The sequence below is a fragment of the Entelurus aequoreus genome, linkage group LG14, assembly GCF_033978785.1.
Source record: "Entelurus aequoreus isolate RoL-2023_Sb linkage group LG14, RoL_Eaeq_v1.1, whole genome shotgun sequence".
NCBI lineage: Eukaryota > Metazoa > Chordata > Actinopteri > Syngnathiformes > Syngnathidae > Entelurus > Entelurus aequoreus.
Window position 1 is genome coordinate 25,296,070 of NC_084744.1, and position 21,344 is coordinate 25,317,413.

General features: G+C 41.2%; 1 protein-coding gene across 1 annotated transcript; it reads right to left on the reverse strand.

The window, feature by feature from the left end:
* Window positions 1-12,129: 12,129 nt before the first annotated feature.
* LOC133665322 (zinc finger protein OZF-like) lies at window positions 12,130-21,017 on the reverse strand. The gene is made up of 2 exons (XM_062070587.1): window positions 20,583-21,017; window positions 12,130-14,554 (listed from the first exon to the last, which is right to left on the reverse strand). Exons 1-2 carry the CDS (start codon window positions 20,707-20,709, stop codon window positions 13,041-13,043), a joined length of 1,641 nt encoding a protein of 546 aa, XP_061926571.1. The 5' UTR covers window positions 20,710-21,017; the 3' UTR covers window positions 12,130-13,040.
* Between the last annotated feature and the right edge of the window lie 327 nt (window positions 21,018-21,344).

Consider the following 21,344-nt stretch of genomic DNA (forward strand, 5'->3'; position numbering starts at 1 on the left):
ACGTATGTCGTCACCCCAGCGTTGGTTCTCTGGACACGCTGGCTTTTATGAGGAGTGATGTCATCAGCAGCAGGTGTGTCGGTTGATGATTGCGCACAGCTGTGCTGGTGTGTGGCAGCAGAAGCAGAGTGTGTATGGGCGTGTCCTGCGGCACGTGCAGACGAAGGAGCAGCTGATTGTGCACGCCCCATGACACTATTTTGCTGATGTGGGTTGACCAGTTAATATTTTTATCAAACCATATTCCCAAATATTTAAATACTTGTACCTCTTCTATATTTTCTCCATAGAGTTTAATTTGGAGCTTGTTTTGAACTTTCCTTTTTGTAAAATTCATGACTTTAGTCTGTCCAACAGAGAATCTTAAACCCCAAGATGTTCCCCATTCTTGAACTTTTGTCATGTCCGTGATCATGTTTTGTTTAGTTATGTTTTGCTTGGTTTTTGGACACTTCCTTAGTTCCTGTTTCACTTCCTTGTTTTGTTTGGTTTCCATGGTCACCCATTAGTTTCACCTGTTCCACGTTTGGACTCACACACACCTGTCACCAATCATGTCACTGTTATTTAAGCATACCTTTGTTCATCACTCGTTCTGCCTGCATTGTCTTTATGTCACACCGGTTCATGTCTCTTTCTGACCAAGTAAGTTTTTTTTCTATTCATGCCACAGTTAGCGACTTTTGTTCATGTCCTTAGTTTTTGCCCACGTGCAAGTTTTTTTGTTTCATAGTCAAGTTTGTACCTCCGCCTTGTGCGCGCCTTTAGTTTGTTCTTTTTGTTATAGTAAAAAATAAATCCAAGCCTACCTTCACGCTGTCGTCCGGAGCCGTCTTTTGCGTTGGAAGAACAACCCCGCAGCGAGCTGCGACTCCCCCACTTGACAACTGTATTTACCGCTTTTTGAATCTTCTTTTCTATATGATGTGTATTTCTACATCACTCCATCATCACAAACAGTGCCACCTCCACTAACCCTTCCACTTCACTAAACACTTCATTTATCATTATTGAAAATAGTACTGGACTTATTATACTCCCTTGCGGGTTTCCCATTTTCCACTTCATATTCTCTACTATATTCATTCTCTATTTTTACTAATATTGTTATACTTGTTAAGTATTTTATCCATCTATACATTTTCCCTCTAATCCCAATTGTATTTAGTTTTATCAGCAACCCCTGTTTCCACAACATATCATAAGCTTTCTCTATGTCAAAAAATACTGCAATTATACTTTCTTTATTTATTTGTCCTTTTCTAATTTCCTCTTCCAGCTGCAATGCTGCTCGTTAGTGTTTCTTGCTATCCCAATTCCACTTTGCTAGTTTTTTTTTTATTATTTCTTTTGACTCTAAATAATAGACTAGTCTTTCATTATTCATTTTTTCCATTATTTTGCCCAAATGTGAGGTCAATGCTATCGGCCTATAATTACCTGCCTCTTCCGGGTCTTTCCCTGGTTTGCATATTGGAATTATTACAGCTTCTTTCCACTCCGCTGGTAATTTTCCTTCTTCATATATCCTATTATATCATTTCAAGACCACTTCTTTGCCTATGTTACCTAAGTTTTTGATCCTCTGATAACTCACCTGGCCTTTTCCTGGTGTCGTATTTTTAAACTTTTTCAATATTGGAACCATTTCATTCAAAGAAAATGTCACATCTATAGTGTTGCTAAAGCCATTATCATTATCTTCCATCATTTCCCCGATATTTAAACTAATTGTTTCTTCTCTCTTTTCTTTTTCTATATTTCTCAAATTATCATTACTGTGCACTTTAACAAATGTTTTTGCTAAAAGTTCTGCTTTTTCTTTATTTTCTACCACACACTGTCCCATCTTTCATCACATGATTTTTATGTTCACTTCTGATCGCCGACATGTTCTTGATCATTCCCCACACTTGGCCTAAAGGAGTAGTTCTATTTAGTCATTCACAAAATTTTCTCCAATAGTGTTTTCTCGTCTTTTTAATAACGTACCTTACTTTAGCTTGGTGCTTTTTATACTGCATTTAAGTCACCACACCAAATGATATTGCCACTCCAGTGCTCCACTATCGTTTCTACTTGATGTATTTGTCATTTCTTGCATGGATTATAGAAGTTTATACCTTTCTTTATTATTCCATACTTCTACCCCTACTATTTCTAGTTCCTGTGTTACTTTTAATATTATATAATGCATGTCTTCTTTAATAAATATGGCACATCCTTCTCCTTGCCCATCTTTACGTATTGTTATATATCCTTTTATTATAAAGTTCAACTTTGGCTTCAGCCATGTTTCTTGAATACATATATGTGGTTTAGTTTTCATATGATTAATAAATCCATTTAATTCCTGTCCGTTTGCTATTAGACTTCTGGCATTCCACTGAACAATGAACATGGCGTTGGATTGTGGTCACATGACTCCGTTTCATCTACTCTCTGTAGTTCACCTTGTACCTGTTCCCAAGATAGTTATTTTACATTTAAAAACTTTGCTGCTGCTTTGACGATTATTTTGATCTTCTCAGTCTTATTTCTTGCCTGTTTTGTACAGTTTATTACATATACTAGGAACACAACTAGTTTGCCTATGTAAATTCCTGTTTTTGTTGCCTCTTGTTTTTTATTACTTGAACTATTGCCACTTCTGTCTTGTTCTCCACTTTCTTGTTGTCTTACTTTAACTGCCTCTCCATATTCAATATTTCTTTTTACTCTGATTTGCTGTACTTCTGTTGCCTGTTTCCTTCTGATGCAGCCCCCATAAGCTGCTGTGTGATTCCCCCACAGTTACAACACTTGATCTGTTCATGACTTCCACATTGACAATGTGTGTAGGTGGATTAATGACCGGGCCTACCGGGCCCAGGCCCAGGGGGCCAGAGGCCCCAAGGGGCCAGGCCAACTTGGCCCCGCGGCCGCGACCCAAACAAAACTACTTTTGCAAAAATAATAATCTTAAGCCCCAAGGGGCCAGGCCAACTTGGCCCCGCGGCCATGATCCATCGAGGGTAAGAGGCCCCAAGGGGCCAGGTCAACTTGGCCCCGCGGCCGCGACCCACAGAGGGCCAGAGGCCCCAAGGGGCCAGGCCAACATGGCCCCGCGGCCATGATCCATAGACGGTCAGAGGCCCCAAGGGGCCAGGCCAACTTGGCCCCGCGGCCACGATCCATAGAGGGTCAGAGGCCCCAGGGGGCCAGGTCAACTTGGCCCCGCGGCCACGATCCATAGACGGTCAGAGGCCCCAAGGGGCCAGGCCAACTTGGCCCCGCGGCCACGACCCACAGAAGGCCAGAGGCCCCAAAGGGCCAGGCCAACTTGGCCCCGCGGCCGCGAGCCACAGAAGGCCAGAGGCCCCAAGGGGCCAGGTCAACTTGGCCCCGCGGCCACGATCCATAGAGGGTAAGAGGCCCCAAGGGGCCAGGTCAACTTGGCCCCGCGGCCGCGACCCACAGAGGGCCTGAGGTCCTAAGGGGTCAGGCCAACTTGGCCCCGCGGCCATGATCCATAGAGGGCCAGAGGCCCCGAGGGGTCAGGCCAACTTGGCCCCGATCCATAGAGGGTCAGAGGCCCCAAGGGGCCAGGCCAACTTGGCCCCGCGGCCACGACCCACAGAGGCCCCAAGGGGCCAGGCAAAATTGGCCCCGCGGCCATGATCCACAGAGGGCCAGAGGCTCTCAATCATTATTATCAAAGCTAATTCTCAAATTGGATGGATCACACAACCTCACTCACATATTCTTTATCAATTATTAAAGGTTGTTTCTGAATTTTGATCACAGAACTTAATGCAAATATTCTTGATTGATTGACAAAGCTCATTCTCAAATTTTGATTACACAACCTTACTCTGACAAATTATCATTATCAAAAAGCTCTATCTCGAATTGGGATCACAGAATCTCACTCAAGTATTCTTAGCTGTGCCCCTCCCCCATCAAGTCTTTCATAAACCGGTCTGTTCTTTTAGAATCTCCTCATTTGGTATTTTGAACTCGTGAGAGACTGCTCAAAATTTGGTTTCCTTTCCCTCAGTTCAGACTCAGAGATAATTTGAAATCATTCAACAAGAAGTTTAACGCGCGCACACACACACACACACACACACACACTTGAGTTGAGCATTACTTGGAAATTCTTATATTTTCCATTTTGCTGTTATTATCAGCATCTTCCCATTTTGTCCTTTTCTTTCGAGAAAGTTTACAGTCTGACATTTGTCACTGCTGTCAGTTAATAACTTTTTGGTCTTTGACCCATTTTGTCATTTTCTCGATTCGATCGTCACTGACCACTCTCTCCTGTCTGGCAGACATCGTTGCTGCCATCATAGCTAGCAAGCTGCCTGCAGCGGGTCATCCCTATGTTCCCCGTCCCTATGTTACCCGGGTCCTATGTTCCCCTCTACCGGGGAACTAAGGACCCTTTTTAAAAAAAAGGGTTCTATGTTCCCCGCTGCGGGGAACGTACAACACTTTTTCCAGAAAAGGGTTCTATGTTCCCCGCTGCTTCCAATGCGCGACTATGTAAGACGCACGCAGACACGCATGACAGAGACGCGTTTAAGTTGTCGAAGGAAGGAAGTTCGCGTTTGAGTTGCTCTATCTGCTGCCGCACGCCCTGTGACAGGTTAGGTTTAGGGATGGTTTTGGTCAGGGCACAATTTCGCCAAAAAAGTGCTCCACAACGCCCTGTGACAGGTTAGGTTTAGGGATAGTTTTGGTCAGGGCACAATTTCGCCAAAAAAAAGTGCTCCACAACGCCCTGTGACAGGTTAGGTTTAGGGATGGTTTTGGTCAGGGCACAATTTCGCAATTTCGCCAGATACAATGCAGGGAACATAGGACCCTTTTTTAGAAAAAGGGTCCTAAGTTCCCCGGTCGCATACAAAGACCCAGGAACAACCGGGGAACATAGGACCCGGGGAACATAGGACCCGGGGAACATAGGCACGCTCCCGCCTGCAGATAGCAACATTTTGGTGTCCTTTGGGAAAATATTTAGAAAGAAGACAAAAGTACACACAGTTGTACAACTATTATCTTTATGATCTTTTTTTTGTTAGTTTCTCTGTTACTGTGTGTGGCCAATTAAGCGACTTTTGGCCATACCTGGCTGGTGACATTTAGCGACTTTCTGGTTGATGTTAAGATTAATAATAGCAACAGTTCTCTTCATCTTAATGCAATTTATTGTGTCTGTCTCTCCACATTTTGCCATTAGGTACTTTGAGCTCTTGTTGGTCAGTCACTCTAAGGTACATTGTTGCTGCCATCATAGCTAGCAAGCTGCCTGCAGATAGCGACATTTTGGTGTCCTTTGAGAAATATTAAGAAAGAAGACAAAAGTACAAGACATTGTACGATTACTATCTTTTTAAAATTATTTGTTTCACTGTGTGATTGACCGACTTTGCCGCTAGATTTCGCGTCTTTTGGCCATACCTGGCTAGCGACTAAAAACATCATTTAGCGACTTTTTGGTTGTGAAGATAAGTGGTAAAAGCAGATCTTCCTGTTGGTCTTCCCACATTTTGCCATTTGGTACTTTGCACTCTTCTTGGTCACTCCAAGGCATTTGTCCCTGCCTTCAGCTAGTCACTTGGCTCTTTTGGAATATATTTCACTGTAATTGGCTCTCTCTCTCTCTTTCTCCTCAGTACAAATCAGCCTGTTCCCTTGCCATTCATCACTGACCACTCTGCTCTCCTGTCTGTCAGACATTATTGCTGCTTGCAGATAGCTTGGGGTCCTTAGAGAAAATATCAGAAGAGAAAAGTACACAATTATCTTAATTATCTTTTTTATTCAGTCAGTCCTTCAGTGAGTCCCAGTGTGTTGGCGATTAAGCAACGTTGGCATTCAATTAGCGACTTTTGGCCATACATGGCTGGCGACTCAAAAAACTAGAAAAAAAGTACAAAAAGTTGTACAATTAATATCTTTATTATCCTTAATTCCCCTGAATCCTAGAGTGTGTTGCAATTAAGCAACTTTGCTGCTAGGTTTAGCGACTCTTGTTTTGGGCATACCTGGCTAGCGACTACAAACATTATTCAGCAACTTTTTGGCTGTTAAGATTAACGTTAATAAATTAAATCCTAATACAATTTATTGTGTTGGTCTCGCCATCTTGCTATTAGGTACTTTGAATTCTTGTTGGTCTCTGCTAAGGTATCTGGCTGTTGTCTTTGCTTTCAGTTAGTCACTTGGCTCTGGAATATATTTAACTGTACTTGGCTCTCTCTTTCTCCTCAGTACAAATCAGTCTGTTCCCTTGCCATTTAGACATTTTCTTGATTGGATCATCACTGACCACTCTGCTCTCCTGCTGTCTATCAGACATTGTTGCTCCCATCATAGCTAGCAAGCTGCCTTGGTGTCCTTTGTGAAAATATTTAGATAGAAGACTAAAGTGCACAAAGGTGTACAATTATTATCTTTTCAAAATATTTGTTTCACTGTCAGTGTGATTGACCGACTTTGCCGCTAGATTTCGCGTCTTTTGGCCATACCTGGCTAGCGACTGAAAACATCATTTAGCAACTTTTTGGTTGTGAAGATAAGAGGTAAAAGCAGATCTGCCTGTTGGTCTTTCCACATTTTGCCATTTGGTACTTTGCACTCTTGTTGGTCACTCCAAGGCATTTGTCCCTGCCTTCAGCTAGTCACTTGGCTCTTTTGGAATATATTTCACTGTAATTGGCTCTCTCTCTCTTTCTCCTCAGTACAAATCAGTCTGTTCCCTTGCCATTTAGACATTTTCTTGATTCGATCATCACTGACCACTCTGCTCTCCTGCTGTCTATCAGACGAATCAGTTGATTCTCTGCTCTCAATTGTCTATGCTAGTAAGCTGTTATTCTCTGCTTTGGAGTGTTGATGCTGGGTTGCTAGTTTTCTAAATCACCTCACACACTTGAAGGAAGCAGCACCGATCATAAACACACAAACAAACTCACACACACACACACACACACACACACACACACACACACATAGTTGGTTTATCTGTTGTGATAGGCAAAGAGCCAATGTGCAAAGAAAGAAGGGAAATATGGATCATAAACGTTTAAGTGGAGGAGCTAGAAAAAAAATTCAGCAAGAAAAGAAAAAAAAGGAATCAGTTTTACTTGAGAGTGTTCCAAATATCTCCAGCTTCTTCAGTACAAAGACATCTGCTGAAAGCAATTCTATAAATGCTACTGCAAATTCAGCTAAGGTTAGCAATGCACCTGAGCTAGCATGTAGCTCCCAAGATCCTGAGACCACTACAAGTGTAGACACTGAACCAAATGCTTCTGATGCTTCTGATTCAACCAATTCAGCAGTAGCCAGTTGCTCGGATGAATGTGAGGTCACTGCACCTCTGGACAGCATAGAAAATGAGCTGAATCTTTCTTCAACACCATCTACAGTGACAACTCTACCTAGTGATCCCGCTAAATGGGCTGAGACCCTCACTGAGTCAATGAAGGAAGTTCTTATTCAAAGAGGTGCAAAATCATTTCACAACCGTCACAGCCATTATCCAGCTTCTGTGAGGAACAGTGGGCTAGGAGGCAAAACCCGATGCCTAAACAATGAACATTTTACTTCACACTTGCCCAATGGACAACGAGTACAAAGAGAGTGGCTGATGTACTCTCCCTCTACTGGTAATGTTTACTGCTTTGCATGCAAACTGTTTTCCCCAAAAACGCATTCTTTTGTGACAGGCTATTGTGATTGGAAACACTCAGAAAGATTTGGTGAACATGAGCGAAGTGCTGAGCACATAACCTGCATGCAAGCAGTCTTGAACCGCGCCAAAGGTGCCACAGTTGATGCAGACCTGTTCAAACAGTTTCAGGCAGAGAGCAGCTATTGGAGGCAGGTGTTACAAAGAGTTGTTGCAGTCATTAAATTCCTTGCAGAAAGGGGCCTTGCATTTAGGGGTAAAAATGAATCGTTAGGGTCTCCTCTCAATGGGAACTACCTTGGTATTCTGGAGGTCCTGGCTGAATTTGATCCCTTTCTAAAGGATCACATCAGAAAGTTTGGGCAGATGGGTCGAGGTAATACCTCATATCTGTCCTCCACCATTTGTGAGGAATTCATTGAATTGATGGGTGCAAAAACCAAACAGGCTATAGCAGATGAACTGCAAGCAAGCAAATACTACTCTATCATTGTGGATTCAACCCCAGATTTATCTCATGTGGACCAATTGACATTCATATTCCGTTTTGTTAGCAAAGAGGGCAGTGTTGTTGAACGCTTTGTGGGTTTTGAGCCCATTACTAGCCATACAGGTGAAAGTTTGGCTAACTGTGTCATGTCTGTGTTGGAAAATCTAGGGTTAGAGCTGTCAAATTGCAGGGGGCAGGCTTATGATAATGCCAGCAACATGTCAGGGAGGTATAATGGGTTGCAGGCTCACTTAAAGAAAAGCAACCCATTAATACACTATATTCCATGTGCAGCTCACTCTTTGAATTTGGTGGGAGTCAACAGCATTGACAGATGTGGAAATGAAGTCTCTAAGTATTTTGACTTGATTCAGTCTATTTACAACTTCACAACTGCATCCACACACCGATGGGACAGGGTATTTGGCAATTCCAACATAGATCTCACACTTAAAGCTTTATCCAACACGCGTTGGAGTTGCCGTGCAGAATCTACCAAAGCACTGTGGCAGAACTACAGTAAAATAAAAGCAGCACTACAGGTTATTTCCACTGATGACACAGAGAAACGAGACACACGAACTGAAGCTGACAGTCTAGTGCGGAAGCTGGATTCACTTGAGATGGCCTTCATGGCAGGCTTTTGGGACACTGTTCTGTCCAGATTTCAGGCCACAAGTCTGCAACTTCAAAAAGCAGACATGGACCTTGGTACAGCAGTTAGATTGCTGGAATCTCTGCGCACCTTTGTTCTCTCCCAAAGAGATCTATTTGATCATTTTGAGCAGAAAGCCTTAAACATGTTGGGTGGCACCCCATCTTACAGGGCTGAACGGACGAGGAAACGTAAAAAGTTTGCTGATGAATCAGCATCCCCAGATGTTGTGCTTGAGGGAAGGCAACTGTTTCAAATAGAGACATTTATTGCCTCTATTGATCAACTGAGTTCAAGCCTTAATCACCGTCTGGAGGCCTACAAACATCTGAACAATTTGTTCAGTGTCCTTTTCTCTTTGGATACAGAGTCCAATGCTTCAGTCCTTCACAAGGCCAAGATTCTCACTGAATCATACCCATCTGACCTCAATGAAAGTCTTGGACAGGAGCTTATACAGTTCAAATCTTTTATACAGCTCAACAACACTGATGAGGAGAGGACCCCTTCAGGACTGCTCAAAACAATAATACATTTTGGACTACAGCCTACGTTTCCTAATACATACATTGCGCTACAGATTTTTCTCACTCTACCGGTCAGTAACTGTGAGGGAGAACGCTCATTCTCTCTTTTGTCAAGAGTAAAAAATGAGCTGCGCACAAGAATGACTCAGAAAAGATTAAATGCGTTATCTCTAATGGCAATTGAGAGTGAGCTGACAAGAGAGTTGGACTTCAATGATGTGGTGGATGATTTTGCAAAATTGAAAGCACGAAAGAAACCCCTTGCTTAAAGGTGCACTGTGTAAGATTTTTAGGTTATTTCCAGAATTCACCCATTCACTAATGTTAGGCTACCTGTTTTCATGAATACTTACCACCACCATAAAATTCTAAGTATCCATTATGACTTGGAGAATTGCACTTTTGCCATTTCTGGGAAGTGTCACCTGGATTGTGAAGATAGGATTGACTTTAGGCAGAAGCTTGGTGCTTTCTCTGGCAAACTGAACCTCAAGCTTCATTCTCTGCAGCTTTGCATTCTTGTGCAGACTTTCATCCACAAGGAACTTTTCAACTTCCCCACTATCGTGAAGGGGCCATCAAAAGATTTCAGTGTGTCCAGCATGTCTAGTCTCTTACTCTCCTTTCTTTGAGCCATCTCTTGTTTCTCATCTGCCCTACTCTCGAATTTTGCCTTCATGAATTTACTCCAGTTGAGTTCAACCTCCCTTTTTGCTTGTGCTGCTGCCTTGAAACCTCTGAAGCTCCTGGCTCTTCTGTAAAATTATTGACCTATTGACTGCGTTCAGTGTGCCCAACTTCTTCAGTTTGTAGTCCACCTTGCCACATTGTCTCTCCATCCCAATGTTGTGCACAGGGGTGCCATCAATGTTACTAGCCTGTTCACTGACAGGGTCCATTGGGAAGGTCTCCTCATCCATCCTCTGCCTGGCCAGGACAGTCTTCAGATGGGGCAGCATGAGATCTGTCAGCTGCTTCACTTCATCCAAGTATTCGGCAGCCACGTCTGACACTGAGTTCAGGACATGTCCAGTGCCTGTCCAGCCACTATAGCATTCTTGGAAATGGGCTATCTTGACCTGCATGCAGCCCTTGTACCATGAACTGGCCTACACCTTTCTTTGTGGTGCTCTCCGATGCATGTTATCATTTTACCTTTCTCCTTCTCCTCAAGCTTAACCACAAATAGATACAGACTTTGAGCCTCAATTTGCTGCACAGCTGCCGTTATGCCAATGTGTTTTCCCAAGATATTATTTTATTTTTAATGATAGAAGGGAGGAAAAGGGGGCAAAAATCATGTCCGATTTAGTTTTTTGGGTGGGTTGGGGGGTTTATTTCATGATAGCTACCAACTTCCAATACATAATATCTCTCAAATGACCCAATGCACCATCACTGAAGTGGGCGTAATCATTTTCAAAAATGTTTATTTTTAGGCCATTTATCCCCTCCCCCTGTGTCTGTGTGAAACCTGTGCTTGTCAGTGTCTGTGTGGTATACCTAATAGTGTGTGTGCAGTATGTGCACTCTTCTGTACAGTACAGTGTGCATGTCTGTTCACAGTATACAGTATTTCTTGCATAGTGCGTGCGTGTGTGTGCGCCCACACGCGCGGGGGGTTGAGGGGCCAAGACCATGTCAGGCCCAGGGGGCCAAAATTTCTTAATCCGCCCCTGCACATTGTCCATATTCATGCTCCCCTCCACACCTTTCACATCTCATCTTAGCATGACACACACTACTATGTGCCCATAGTGTTGGCACTTGAAACAAGGTACTGGGGGTGGGACGTAAGGTCTAATTTAAAAACTTAAAAACCCTATCATGATTCTTTCCGGGAGGACTTCCTGGACAAACTGCACTAGCACAGATTCATTGGCATTCATACATTGGCTTTGCTATTGACATGCTACTGATTAGCATTAGCAATTTCTCATGAGGATTTTAACACCCCCAAATTAGTTAATGAAAACTATAACTCAGATGCACTGTACAATCAAATGGCTGGTTCTTAATAAATATAATATTTACAGTATTAACACTTTTTGGGCGCAAAAAAACTTATGAATTTACACTACTGCCATCTAGCGTATTGGACTTGCAACTGTAAATAAACTTACTTGTAAATTACAATTTGAAAATAATAAAACAAGATGTAATAAAAGGACAACAGTTATAACAAGCTCATTTTTAAGTGTTGCAATAAAAATTTTGATTAAATTATCACAAACAATGAACATTATTAGCACACACAAAAGTACTAAAAAGTTGAGGACTGGTATCGATTCCAAAGTACTGGAATTTGTACTGTATCGGTTGAAATGTGAACGGTACCCATCCCTACCAGCAAGTGTTGTTGTACTGGAAACTAATTTACAAACGCAACTTCATCACACACAATAATCCACTATGGAATTGTTGACAGACAAATCCATCTTTGTACAGCAATGCTTTGAAAAAGGCATTTGGTCGAGGATGCACTTATTGAGTGATAAAAGTTTTTATTATTTTTTGAAGATTTCATTAAGTGCGACCTATAAAAAAAGATAATACATAAACTAAAAGAATAAATAATTCAATTACAGCATATCGTCTTTTTTAAATATTTACTCTTTCTTCTTTAGTGTATTTAAAAACATACTCATAACTAGAAAGTTTCCATTCTTCCAAAGGCAAAGGAGTTAATTTAAGAAAAAAACAAAAACGGAATTGACCACTTAAAATAATTTTAAGGATGTTTTGCAATTGAAGACAACACTTGTTCGCTCTGTGATAGGGAAACAAAATAAAGTTTATTTTATGAATGAATGCAAGGTAAATCTCTGTGGGATGATGTACAACATTGGATTTTAACTGACACTCCAAACTTTGATTGATATTGATATTGTTTTGGAGATGTTAGAAAAGAACAATTAAAACATACTGTTAATAATGTTTAAAACACAATAGTGGGAATTTTTGTTTTATCCACAAATGTAAGTTTGTAAAAACAAAACCATCCTTCCACAAACAATTTAGCCATTTTCTCTCACTTTTATATTGCATAAAGGTCTGGGGACATACATATAAAACAATCACAACACATTCATCATATTACAAAAGAGAGTAATAAAGATAATTGATAAAATGGTATAGAGACCCAACAAATGATTCCTAAAGTCACACATTTTAAAATTGTATTAAAGACAACTGTTCAAATGACGTATAAAGTAAATAACATGCTTCATGAAGTGGTCCAGAAGATGTTTCAGATGCGAACCAGTACATATGTATATCATATAAAGGTGCTAATCTATGGGATCATTAACAATTAGAAATACAAATATGTCACACTTCAATATTTCAAGCACCTATAAAAAACACTATTATGAATGTCTAAAATTGTATGATGAATATATATACACATAAAATGTTTTTTGTATGTAAAATATGTCTTGTACTGTTTACTCTCACCTTTTCAGTCAAATTGTTCTGTTCGAATTTTAATACAAGTACACAATGTTGCATATTAATGCATGTACTTGATTGAAAAAAGCACGAATACAAAATATCTAATCTATAAACGTAGTAGCATATTAAAAAGATTGTTACACAAACAACAATGTCACACATGTTATATGTGCTGATGTTGTTAGAAAGTCAAAATTAAAGTCTTGACAGTTTATTTCAAATCCTGCAGTTTCATTTGCTGCTGCTGTTCTCACCAGCACACTTGTGTTTCTTACACTGGTACTTAGAAGAGAATCTTTCACCACACACACTGCAACTCAACACTTTCTCTCCTGTGTGTGTTTTCATGTGTGCTACAAGGTATGATCGTTCACAAAAGCTCTTGTTGCAGATTGAACAGAAATGTGATTTTTCAGCAGTGTGTGTTCTCATGTGTCTTTTCACATTCTGACTTTCTGTAAAACCTTTACCACAGATTGAACAGAAAAAAGGTTTTTCACCAGTGTGTGTTTTCTCATGTACTTTCAAATATTGACTTTCTGTAAAACCTTTACCACAGATTGAACAGGAAAAAGCTTTTTCACCAGTGTGCGATCTTGTATGTCTTTCCAAACATCGACTTTCTGTAAAACTTTTACCACAGATTGAACAAGTAAAAGGTTTTTCACCAGTGTGCGTTCTCATGTGTACTTTTACAGACTGTCGCCGTACAAAATCTTCACCACAAATTGAACAGGAAAAAGGTTTTTCTCCACTGTGTATTGTCATGTGTTCTTGCAAACTCTGACTGTGTGTAAAACCTTTACCACAGGTTGAACAGGAAAAAGGTTTTTCACCAGTGTGTGTTCTCATGTGTACTTTCAAATTGTGACTTTGTGCAAAACCTTTACTACAGAGTGAACAGGTAAAAGGTTTTTCTCCTGTGTGTGTTCTCATGTGTCTTTTCAAATGTTCACCTTGGACAAAACTTGAATTACACACAGAACACTTAAAAAGGTTTTCTCCAGTGTGTCTTTTCAGGTGTTTTTTCAAATCTCGACTTCGTGCATACCTTGAATCACACAAAGAACACGAAAAAGGTTTTTCTCCTTTGTGTGTTCTTGTGTGATCTTTCATATTGTCCTTCCTTGTAAAAGATAAGCCACAGATTGAACAAGAAAAAGGTTTATCTCCAGTGTGTGTTCTCATGTGTCTTTTCAGATGACTATGGTTTTTAAATGTTTGGTCACAGTGAGAACATTTCAAGTGAGTGTTGTCAGTGTGACATGTCTTATCATCTTTAGAGTCTTCATCATCAGTGTCAGGAGAGTGTGACGTTGTGTCCTCACTATCTGATAGTGGAGCTAAGAGCTTGTCTGCTTGTGATCCTCCACAGTGGTCTCCATCAGCTTCTGTTGTCATGTGTTGTGTTGAGCTGCTGCTTGGAGGCTCTGCCTCTCTCTTCTCCTCACTTTCACCTTTGACCTCATCATCTTCACTCTTCACAGGGACACCAATCACTGGGAACTCCACCAGTCCTTCAATATGATCTCCCTTCTGACTGATGCTATGTTCCTCCTCTTCCTCTTTAATGTGGGGCGTCAGTGAGTCTTCCTCTTCCTTTTTACAGGGAAGGGTCAGTGTCAAAGAGGAAAATGAGACGCCAGAGGGTCTGTGGCACCTGGTCTTCCTCTTTGATGGATCCTCCTTCACCATCCTGAAGCTACACTCCTGTTTTTCAGGCAGAAGTTGTTCTTCACAGACATCTGCAGGACACAAAATGACAAACATGCTTGAGAAATGTCAAGATTCATCAGTAAGTTCACATTAACTTTTTTTTTTTTTTTTTTGTCCTGTCCAGCTTCTCAGGCAAATCATATAGCAGATGTAGATGCCCATATCGGCTGTTCAGATTTACTTTACAAAAGAGAAGTGTAGGATACTTCTCTTGTTGCCTTATTTGTATTTGACTTTATTAAATGTATTTATATTATCATTTGGTGCAGCCGGGCCGGAGCAGGAGGGGATAGAAAGAGAAAAAAAGGAAGACAGAGGGGGGAATTGTGGGGACAAGAGGGGGATTAGACAGAGAGACAAAAACAACAACAGCAAACACAACAACAACAACAACAACAATAGAGCAACATCAGCAAATACGACATGTACAAATATGATGGTAAAAGTAATAGCAAATAAGCAGTTAGCGAAAATAAAAAATAATACAGAAATGACAATGAGCCTTATTACACTAAAACTGGAGCAATACAAATACCAATAGAAATAGCGCTATTGATAATGAACAATACCAATACTTTACCTTTATTATCAACAATACAGTAGTTCAAATGCAACAATACATATATGTAATGATAACTTCAGATACGAAAGAATGCAGAAAAATAGAGGGGAAGAAAGAGTAGCAACCTACATTAACCTTGTAGATTGTTATAGTAACAATAGGTTAAGCTTTGTCAGAGTGCCATGTGTTATACCCCGTTTACCCTAGGGCAACAACATTAATATATGTTTGATGAAACGTGATTATGTGCATGAGTGTACAGTATGTGTGTATATGTACTTGTATATGTACATTATGTGTATATCTGTGTTTGTACAGTGAATGTATATGTACAGTATGTATATATGTCTGTTTGTACCGTGAATGTATATGTATAGTATGTGTATGTGTGTGTTTGTACAGTGAATGTATATGTACAGTATGTGTATACAGTATGTGTGTTTGTACAGTGAATGTATATGTACAGTATGTGTATATGTGTTTGTACAGTGAGTGTATATGTACAGTATGTGTATATGTATGTTTGTACAGTGAATGTATATGTACAGTATGTATATGTGTATGTTTGTATAATGAATGTGGATGTACGAACTTTGAGTGTGTAAATATGTACTGTATTTGTATATGTATGTGGGAGCGTAGGTACCTATGTATGTGAGTATATGTGAATTTGTGTGTACAATACATTTGACTCCCAGTGTGTGTGTGGGAGCCAGAGTACGGCCCCAGCCTCCCCGAGAGCCCAACCCACAAACAGTAGGTGTGGTGCCCAAGGAACCAGGGACCACTGCCACGCAGCCAAGCCGGACAGTGACAGGAACCCCAGAACCCGGCCCACCGCGCAGCCCACAAGGGCCAGCAGCAGGCCGCAGACAGACGCAGCCGGCAGAGGACAAGGCACGAGAAAAGCAGGGGACAGCCAGACCCCAAGCCAGCGAGAGACCATACCCCACACGGGCAGAAAGGCGGGACGCCCCGCCCCACCGGCAACCGGGCCCCCACGAGCCCACCCCCCACCCCCGGAGAGCGCGGCGAGGCCAGACCCCGGCCACCCCACCCAGGCCGGCCGCCAAAGGACCACCCAGCACGGGGCCATGGGAACCACCCACCCCACCCGCAGGGACCCCAACGATGGAGATGGAACAACCAGCAACCGCCCCGCTGAGTCCCCCCCCTGAGGTAGGGGGAAAAATAAAAAGTAAAAAAAATACAATTAATAAAATATATTAAAAAAAATAAAAATAAATGAATAATTAATTATTTTATTTTTTTTAATTAAAAGAAGATCACAGACATGCTGACACACAAGGTCACTACCCCAACAACTGGCCGACTCGCAGCACCTCAGAAAACCTTGCAGCACCAAGCTACCACCGTAGACGCAGGAACTAGACCCAGCAGGCCCCAACCAAGACGGGCAACCGGAAGGGATGGACGGTGGGACCCAGGAGCTCCAGACACGCAGTCTGGATGCAGTAGCCTGAGGCGCCAACCCCCACCTGACAGGCAGGCCCAGAACGTACCCCCAGAAATATACATACATATCTATATACATACACATGTACACATACACACACATACACATATATACATATACATACACATATATACACATGCACATAAATATACATACATACATACACATACACACACATATACATACATATACACAGCTTGTCAGCCCCGGCAACCACCACGCGCGCACGCTGCCACCAGTCACAACATCAGCCACCCCCTGCACTAGACTCAGCAGCCATGTTCACATCAACTTAAAAAAAAAAAGTTATTATATGAATTGGCCTGAAAACATACACACTGCTCTTTACAACATTATTCACAGGAAAATAAGACCAGTTTTTAGGAGGGGTGGGCAATATGGCCTAAAATCTATATTGCGATAAATTCCGTGCTGCCTGAGTGCAGCTGGGATAGGCTCCAGCGCCCCCTGTGATTTTAATGTCAGTTACTGATGTATAAATTTAAAGAAAAGATTAGGTTGTTTACAGTGTAAATCTGTATTCTGTATTGTTGTCTCTGCTATGACGCCATCTTGTGGTCGAGTTCGCTCACTGCGAGTGCTTTGGTTTAAAAGTGTATTTCCTTTTGCTTCGTGCCTTGAAACCGAAGTAAGGTTTCGTCCTTGATCTTGCCAAGCAACGTTTGTAATTTTAACCGGGATTTCCACTGGATGTGGAACGGCGGCGCCACGGTGACAGACTCGTTCCGTTTTTTGTTTTCAAGTCAATGTGTCAGTTTCCACCACCTGGCTTCTATATTTAGCGGTCGCCACAACAAGGCGGTTCAATTGAGCTAAAATCTGCTCTTGTGGGACAGGAAGTCATGCATAAACACAAAATAAATGATCTAGTTTACTTTCAAAGGAAAATATTCTGTTTAAGGCGGATGGTATTCTACACTTTGAAAAATCCTAATGGACATGTCAACTTGTCAAAGGTTTTCAGACCTAATTTCACCTCCTTGACACAAATGGACGAAAACATGCTGATTCTAAAAGGCCCAAAATTAAAGAATCATATAACAGGCATATCCTGGGCAGTTATACGGGGGCCTGTATTACAGTGTGGTATTAAAATGACTAGTTCCATCTCCAACATTAAAGTGAGCGTCGCTAACACTACTGCACACAGGAAAATGTGTGGAGGAGAATTGCAAGTAGCCGAAACAAAGATTGTGAATGACTGACAAGAGGCTCACTTCGTTCATGTAAGTGTACTGTGGAATTAACATGCTCAGGTGCTGAGAGCGATGCACAGAGTGAGACCTCTTAGTCCAGTTTAAAATCCACAGACCAAAAAGGAAACAGACGGACATAGCAATGTATTGATGACGGCAAGAATTAAGTTATTAGGTTTATTTTCATTTATATCGGTCCCGGCCTACGATTGCATGAATATTTTAATGCCTCTGGACATCGTAAATTAATGCTTTTTAATACCATTTAAGGCCTTAATTTAGGCAAAGTCCATTCAATGACTTTTAATGCTTTTTAATGATCCACAGAAACCCTGCTAAAACTCTTATTACATTTTCACAAAAAAGAAGAATAAGTGATTATTACATTTTAGCAGAAGTGCAGATAGAAACACGTTACATTAGAAAGTTACTAAATAAAAATATTGTTAATGGAATTATTGAGACATTTCTAGAATGTATTTACGATTTTTATGAGATTTTGATAGAATTTAATGCATTCTAAGGCCAGCGTGGCTCGGTTGGTAGAGCGGCCGTGCCAGCAACTTGATGGTTCCAGGTTTGATCCTAGTCACTGCCGTTGTGTCCTTGAGCAAGGTACTTTACCCACCTGCTCCCAGTGCCACCCACACTGGTTTAAATGTAACTTAGATAATGGGTTTCACTAAGTAAAGCGCTCTGAGTCACTAGAGAAAAGCGCTAAATAAATATACTTCACTTCACTTAAAAGGGACCCACATTTTTTTTTTTTTGCCTATCAAGAACACATTTTTATTTTTTATGCATTCTAAATAGTAAATAAATGCGATCAAAAGTCTGTTTACAATAGAGGCTATTAGAGTCAATTGATTCTGCCTACAAAGAACTTAAAACAAATCCGAACACCTCCATTAAGTTTTTATGTACATTCAAGTTAAAGTTAAAAAGTTAAAGTACCAATGATGGCCGCGCCCGGAAATACATGCAGTAGGTATATATTGGTAGGTTGGTAATACATGGCATCCTGCCAGCTATGCTGACAGTTATTTTGGTACCTGTCATTAAAGACAAGGCTGGTAAGGTAGGGACTATGGACAATTATCGACCTATCGCCCGAGCCAGCATGCTATCTTAAGTGCTGGAAAGTGTGATAATATACAGAGTTGCAGATCTTATTTGCACAGCAGACAACCAATTTGGCTTTAAGAGCAAGTACAGCACTGACTTGTGTATTTATGCTTTAAAAGAAGCAGTAGAAAAATACAGAGTGCAGGGCTCTACAATGTTGGTAGGGTTTATTTATGCATCTAAAGCATTTGACAGAGTCAACCATCTCAAACTCTTCACCAATCTGAAGCATAAGGGTGTTCTGGGTATATTCTGGCATATTGGTACGACAGGCAGACGATGCAGGTAAAATGGGGGAGTAGTTTATCCTCTCCCTTTAGAGTTGGCAATGGGGTACGGCAGGGTGGGCTTCTATCACCAGGCCTATTTAGCCTGTATATGGATGACCTGTCAAGGCAGTGGGAGAATGCAGAACAGGGTGCATCGTGGGGAACACCTTAATCAACCACTTTATGTACGCTGATGATTTGGTCATTATATCTCCCAGTAGTGCAGGGTTCCACCAGCTTCTTAACGAACATATGCTCAGACTATGGAGTCAAGTTTGACAAAGAGTTTGGTAATATGTAGGACCAAGGAGGATCAACATCTTATCATCATCAATTATAAGATGGAGGATGATGCTGACATGCTTAGACTGCTGTATGTCCAAGCCAATATGCTGGTGAGAAAATGTCATTACTGCTCTGATGAAGCGAAGGTGTACTTGTTTAGAGCTTACTGCACCCCTTTGTACACAGCACCCCTCTGGGTGAGGTTCAAGAAAAGAGCTTGCGCAAACTCCAGGTTGCATATAATGACGGTCTCAGAATCCTGCTCAGAAAGCCCAGGGGTAGTAGTGCCAGCAAACTTTTTTGTGATTTAGGGATAAACACCTTCCACGCCACCCCGAGAAAACTGATGTTTAAGTGTATATGTAGACTGCAGGGGCCCGAGAATGGTTTTATTATACAGATAACCAATCCTAGGTGTAGTTCAGTTAGGTACCAATCCTATATATGGAAACACTGGTATCTGTGCCTCACAATGCGAAGGTCCTGGGTACGGTCCTGTGCTTGGGATCTTTCTGTGTGGAGTTTGCATGTTCTTCCTGTGACTGTGTGGGTTCCCTCCGGGTACTCCGGCTTTCTCCCACCTCCAAAGACATGCATCTGGGGATAGGTTGATTGGCAACACTAAATAGGCCCTAGTGTGTGAATGTTGTCTGTCTATCTGTGTTGGCCCTGTGATGAGGTGGCGACTTGTCCAGGGTGTACCGCGCCTTCCGCCCCAATGCAGCTGAGATAGGCTCCAGCACCCCCCGCGACCCCGAAAGGGACCAGCGGTAGAAATTGGATGGATGGATGTTATCTGTGCCTTTTACTGAATGTATAGAAGCATTTTAAAGTATATTTTTGTTGCTGCTTATATTTATTTATTATACGTTTTGTTTTTTAATGAAAATGCACATGCATCGATTTATGATTATTCTACAAATGGACTGGGATAGGTAACTTATTTTTACAGGTAGTTAAATTCAACAGAACAACGACAACCACGCGGTTGCAAGTACCAGACGTATACATGTACATCATCCTCACAAGACAACCAAACTTCTTATACACAATATATTTCAGAATAGTGGTAATAGTTACACATAAAGTTAGTAAACATGTGAGAATAAAAAGTAAACAAACCTGGTCTGTGTAACACAACTTGATGATGTTTCTTATAATAAACATCCAATAGTTCATGTTGTCGCTCTTTCGCCTCTTTTGTTGGACAAAGTTCCTCCTCATACTCTGCCATCTTTCTTTCGCACATTTTCACACAATCACAACACTTTACACTCACATTAGTTCCCTACTTAGCGATGTTTAAATAACTTCCGCGACTCTTTGTTAGCAGCTAACAAGCTAAGCTAACTAGCCAGCTAAACTAGCTGCAAGCTACCTCAAATGAAGCTTGCAAACAGGAGAAGTGTCAAAGTGCACTCAGACTAATGTATCCAGCTACAAACAATTATCCGTGTGTACTCTATTAAACAACATATATGTAAGAATACAGAAATATAATGCCCGCGTTTAGGCCTTCTCCGTCAGACGCCATCCTGCTTTATCACCCGATCGGTCCACGCATGCGCGTACCCGACGTCTTTTCCGTCAACTTGTTTTGCCACAGTTACTTACCATGGTTTTTGTTTTGTGTAATCTGTATTTCAATAACAATGTCATAATAAACGATTACTTACAAAACCAACATTAATAAAAATACGGTATTCTTTATGAAACCGCACAGATCTGTACACAAAACTGAAAGATGTGTTCAGCAGCCTTAAAAGGAAAATAAATCGATTTTTTACTATTTTATAATACTTTATTTATTTCAGAATTCTGAAAATGTACATTTATTTTTTTGTTAGGTTACAGTAAGTGCTTCGTTTAAAAAATATCAACATT